At 35.2% G+C, this 6,000-nt stretch overlaps 1 protein-coding gene across 3 annotated transcripts in view; it reads right to left on the bottom strand.

Annotated features, from left to right (window-relative positions):
* Positions 1-519: 519 nt before the first annotated feature.
* Positions 520-6,000, bottom strand: part of SPAG6 (sperm associated antigen 6) — a 74,770-nt gene continuing 69,289 nt past the window's right edge. For 2 of the 3 annotated variants that reach the window (XM_032169156.2, XM_058432221.1), the window contains exon 11: positions 520-1,509. In XM_032169156.2, coding sequence (XP_032025047.1) covers positions 1,440-1,509 — 70 coding nt within the window. In that variant the 3' untranslated portion in view covers positions 520-1,439. The remainder of the gene's footprint in view (positions 1,510-6,000) is intronic. The other variant, XM_032169317.2, reaches the window with a different exon arrangement.

Raw genomic sequence — 6,000 nt, 5'->3', positions numbered from 1 at the left:
GAAAGCTATAAAACTGGGAATACAAATTACATTTTCCTATTCAACAGGTCAAAGAAATTGCTGCAAGGAAACAAAATAGGCCCAAGGAAGTATTTTTTAAAAAAATGAAATAACCAACAATCTTAGCCAGATATAAGGCAAAACGAAATGGGGTAATATTGGGTATTATGAAGTTTTAAAAGACACAACAAAGTTATGCACTGTTAGGAAATAATGATGACAGAGATGAATCCAGAAAGTACAAAAAACAAATGGGTAGCTCTTTTTGCATGAAAAAAAAAAAAAAAAGAGAGAGAGAGAGTCCAAGAAGGAAACCTGAAAACAGAGTCAGACTGGAAACACCGTGGCCTAGGGGCTGTGTGGGTTTTCATTCACCTCCTCCAGGAGAGAGCAGCAGAAGTAATATCCCTTTAAAGCAAAAGACACACACACAGCAACTAACCAGACCCATAAATCCAATCACATATTCCCCAAGGTCAGCAACACACTGGATAGGAAAAATGAAAAGGACAATTCTAATGCTGTTTTTATTTAAAATTTTATTGAAACTCTCTTTCACCCATTTACCACTTCCTAAGTAAAAATGCATGTAAAGTCTGAGCCTGATGGTATTATCTTCAGTTATTCCTTAAATACCTGAAAATGTGACTTTTGAAACTTAGGAAAGTGACGCTAGGACAAGGATCCATTTTACATGCCTGCTTCTTTGTTCATTCATGAGCAGAGCTAGACTAAGAAACCTTTCAATGAGAGGGAGAACATGCATGCAGGAGTATAACTCTTTATTCTGAATTCTATACTCACTGGCCCCATGAAAGGTAAGGAACACTTTAAATAGGGTGGAGAAGGGAGTTTGGAAAACTTGTGATAAAGAGGAGTAAATTTTTCCTAAATTCTTAGTAAAACCTAACAGGTTACCCACAGAGTCTGTGTCTTAAGTTAACGCACTTATATAACTAGCATCAGAGTCTCCTTCAAGTGCCCTGTATATCTGTCATCAGTTTCCTCCTTCAAAGATTTCGCTTCTGTATACTACTATATAGTTAGCAAGGCCAGCTTTCCTTGCCTATGCCTATGACGAATTGGCTAGAATAATTTAGGGTTTTTGAATGCCATCTCTTATCTATCTCTTTGGAGCTGTCTGCATGTATGAGTGTGTGTGGTTTTTAACAGAATAACAAATGCCTTAAGGCCCTTTAACGTGTTTTTAAAATCTACCTTCAGAGCAAATCCTATGCATGCGAATGACCATGAATAGTTCCTCATATATTCAAGCTACTAATGTTTAAAGTATTACATAAATTTAGAAAATATTATCTAAAGGTATTTCCCATTAAATAAATCTAGAATATACTTAGTTCAAATATTTAGAAAGATTTAGTTACTGTTACTCATAATTACTCTGCTGTGAATTTGAGTATCAAAATATATAACTTTGCTCAGTTATTAAGTGGTTGATAGCTGTCCACCCTCTGCAGAAGTGTATCTGAATATCCAGGGGAATAATACCTGAAAAAGAAAATACACTATTAAATGCTGGTGAAACGATCAACACAGCAGGCACATAAGATTCAACATAGGGGATTTATCTGAAATAATCCTGTGAGTGAAATCTCAAATACACTCTGAATAATTATGCTCCAGTAATGCTTTGTGCATAAAGTTAGAGGCTATCCAGGAACAGAATACGAATTCATAAAACTGTGCTAGAGAAGTAGCAAAACACTTAAGGGATATAAATGTAATGGCAAAGGGGACATTTTCCAAACAAGAATCTTCAATCCAGTGACAATATTTTATTACAGAGACTTCATTTTAATCATATCAAGTGGCTAATGTTGCTTTAAGGATCATCGCTAATAGATTTTTTTTCGTAAGTTAGACTACACAGTCTATTGTTACTAATCAACTTCTGCATTCTAACTGCCTTAGAGATCATTCTCAGCATGGGTTTTAATCAGATCTCGTCACCTAGGAAAACAAAAATTTCTGGGAGTATAATTCATATTGAAAAACTATTTAATAAATTATAATTTAGTATTGAAAAACTATTTACAAATACTTGTATCATACAAACCTAGGAAATTAATCATTTTTACTATTAATAGTTCTTGGGCATCTATAGTACTATACATTTACATTCATAAATTGAACATTTTATACAAGATTTAGTATAAAAGTATTAAATATGTTGATCAGTGCATTGTGAGATGCTTAATATGTCATGGAAATAACTTACATGCAGATAAATGAATGTCAAAATTTAGCAGGCATTCTAGAATAATTTTTAAATCTATGGAAGTATAATTCAAAAATTCTCAAAACACTCAAAATAATTAAGCTTCTGAAGGCATTTTCTCCAGATAAAACCTAATATTAGAGACTTGTTTTGCCTTTTGTTATCTTTATCTATGCCCAGATGCTTGACCTAAAAACTCATAATTGATATTACACTAAAATTCCTTCCACAATTTATCAAGTTAAGGTGGACCAAAAAATACAGCTGTATTTTCTTAGTAGTCAGTAGTGTGCTTACAGGCATCTGTAGTTAAACAGCTACTTACGTACACACCCAAAAAGCTGCCTTAAAGAATGTTTCTTCTCTAAAATTGTCTTTCAACAGTGGGTTTCTTCGAAGTATTCTTACACTGAGAAATTCACAACTGCTTCTTCTCTGAGTTAGTCAAAAATTTTAAAGCAAGCTTTACCTTCCTAGGCCTTCAAATGTATCGGACACCAGATAATACGAATTCAAGAGGTAGATTTTTAAATATCTGTAAAATTTTAACCTTTTAATTTAAATATTAATAAATTTTATATTTTAATGTAATAAATATTTAATTTATCATATTAACATATTAATATTTTACTTATTTAATAATATAGTATTCTTAGTATTGATATAATGATGTTATCATTGATATTAGATTAATAATAATTGTTATTACCATGTTAAATATGGGAGCTACCAGCTACATGTAGACTGAATGGGACCCACCAGCTACTGAGGACTAGAAAAATGGCTAGTATGGGCCGGGCGCAGTGGCCCACACCTGTAATCCCAGTACTTTGGGAGGCTGAGGAGGGTGGAACAGCTGAGGTCAGGAGTTCAAGACCAGCCTGACCAACATGGCAAAACCTTGTCTGTGCTAATACAAAATTAGCTGGGCATGGTGGTGCATGCCTGTAATCCCAGCTACTCAGGAGGCTGAGGCAGGAGAATCGATTGAACCCCGGAGGTGGCGGTTGCAGTGAGCCGAGATCATGCCATTGAACTCTAGCCTGGGCAACAGGAGTGAAACTCCATCCCAAAAAAATAAATTAATTTTTAAAAAATGGCTAGTATGTCTGTATTTAGATTACATAAAATTTGCAGTTGAAAAAACAGACTCACAAGTGGTTCCAAACATATCTAAAAGTTTTCCAATAATTGAATCAAGTGCCAGTTTATAAATTTTAAATTCAATATTAAAAATTCAGTTTAACAGACATACTAGCCATTTTTCTAGTCCTCAGTAGCCACATGTAGCCCTTTGGCTAAGCATTTTCTCATTTAATTCCAACTATGAAATAGGTAATTATCTTTAACCACCTTGTACAGATGCAGAAACTGTGGCTAAAGGGGTTAACTATTACCTTCAAGGTAATAGTTAGTTATAGTAAGTAGTTATAACTGAGAGCGGAATTAAGGTCTGTTTGACACCTAAGCCTGAGCCCTTAGCTTACTCCTTCGGAAAGAACCAAAATGAGTCTCCAGATAAGACCAGGAAATTCCTTCCCTCTGGCCAGCAACCACAGCTATCCCAACTTACCTCTAAATGGCCTTTAAGAATGTAAGCGAATTAACCTTATCCTAGACCCACAGAGAACTGGAGTTATTATTATATTGTTATGATACCAGAAATATGCTGAATAGCAGACTGTGTCCATGTCTCCCTCCCCAAATTAGATGTTGCCCCAAAGCTGCTTCCCCACCCCAGCTGAGGCAGAGATTTTGAAGAAAAAGGAGTTCAAAAACACCTTATGGCTGTGGAGTGAGCCAGGCCCAGAACTTAGGTCTTCTAATGTCTAGTTGAGACCCCTTCCTCTCATTTACCTACCTTTCTTTATTAAAAAAATTTAAAGATTACTAAATTGGAAGGCAGTATGAAATAAATGTTTAGGTTAGCAACAGATGAATGTATCAGTTGATAAACTCTTACAAAGGATAATTCTAAAATAGTTATCACCAAGTGATTCTTGAGAATTATGTAATTGTAAAAAAACTATTTTGAGATTATATTTGTCTATTTTCATAGAAAGATATTTCCAAGATTTCTATAAAATACCATTTTATAGAACCTAATGCTTTAAAACATAACTGAGGTTTTCCTACTTGCCCTGTGTGGGTGAAATATATATATATCAGAAATTTGAAAACATTAGTCAGGTAACCAAAATTCTTTATGATAATTAGCCAATTTTAAAAATGAAACCCCAGCCCACAGAATTGGAGAAGTTAAAAATTTACAATGGTATTTTGACAAAGCACTAGATTAATTTCTAATGTGATGGCGTTTGCAGTTTTTCCTGGTGCTCAATTAAAATATGCCTTCAAAAAACTGGGAAAAAAAAAACTTCTCTTCAATAAAGTACCTTACCATTGGCTGATTCTAATAGGTCATTCATTCTGGGGACACTTTAGTTCTTTTTTTTTTTTTTTGCATCTTTCTATAACTTTGTAACAAAATTATATTGAAAGTTACCTTAAACTTATATAAAATACCATTCTTTGTGAAGGGACACATATTCCATGTATAATACTTAATTTTATTTTCTTCATAAAATATTTTAATATTTCCTCTATTTGATGGTTTTACACATTTTATGTTATACAAACTTTTAAAATATAAATTTGTGGCCGGGTATGGTGGCTCATGCCTGTAATCCCAACACTTTGGGAGGCCAAGGTGGGTGGATCACAAGGTCAAGAGATCTAGACCATCCTGGCCAACATGGTGAAACCCTGTCTCTACTAAAACTACAAAAAATTAGCTGGGAGTGGTGGCGCGTGCCTGTAGTCTCAGCTATTTGGGAGGCTGAGGCAGGAGAATAGCTTGAACCTGGGAGGCGGAGATCGCAGCTGAGCCAAGATCGCGCTACTGCACTCCAGCTTGGAGACAGAGTGTTATATGTAGACTAACTATACAGGTTATGATATATCACTGCTTTGATGTATCATATATATTAATATTTCAAAGCTTACCTATTAGAACTCTTTTTGTCAAGGAGTTCTCATAAACTTCCTAAAAAGTGCACAAACTTGCAACTCTGGAAAGAATTTACTGGATAAAAAGATGTGGATAGAAAACAAATTTTAATCTTAAAATTGCTTTTGTGCTTTTAAAATTAATGTTGCCATATGTATTAAACACCATTGATATTAAATAGGAAGAATTAACAGACATGTTGCAACTTATGTAAGTATATGTTACAGCATGTAAGTTTTAAAAATCAGAATTTATATTTTCCAATATAAATCAAAGAAAATAAGAAATAAATGTAGGATTAGAAAACATAGATAAATATGCCTTTATCCTGCATGCCTTGGGGGCATTTTTAAAGATTCAGTTGTTTGACCCGGCGGGCGCGGTGGCTCACGCCTGTAATCCCAGCACTTTGGGAGGCCGAGGGGGGCGGATCACAAGGTCAGGATATCGAGACCAACCTGGCTAACACGGTGAAACCCCTTCTCTACTAAAAACACAAAAAATTAGCCAGGCGCGGTGGCGGGCGCCTGTAGTCCCAGCTACTCGGGAGGCTGAGGCAGGAGAATGGTGTGAACCCGGGAGGCAGAGATTGCAGTGAGCCGAGATCACGCCACTGCACTCCAGCCTGGGCCACAGAGCAAGACTCCGTCTCAAAAAAAAAAAAAAAAAAAAGTCTTAAATGACATTCCAGTTTGAGTTGGAAATGTGCGTGTCAGTCAGATCATTAATTAATTTGGCAGGGGGAAGAGAT

This window comes from Hylobates moloch, unplaced genomic scaffold (genome assembly GCF_009828535.3).
Source record: "Hylobates moloch isolate HMO894 unplaced genomic scaffold, HMol_V3 SCAFFOLD_2, whole genome shotgun sequence".
Classification (NCBI taxonomy): domain Eukaryota; kingdom Metazoa; phylum Chordata; class Mammalia; order Primates; family Hylobatidae; genus Hylobates; species Hylobates moloch.
Note: the sequence above shows the minus strand (reverse complement) of the source record. Positions and strands in the feature narration are given on the sequence as shown.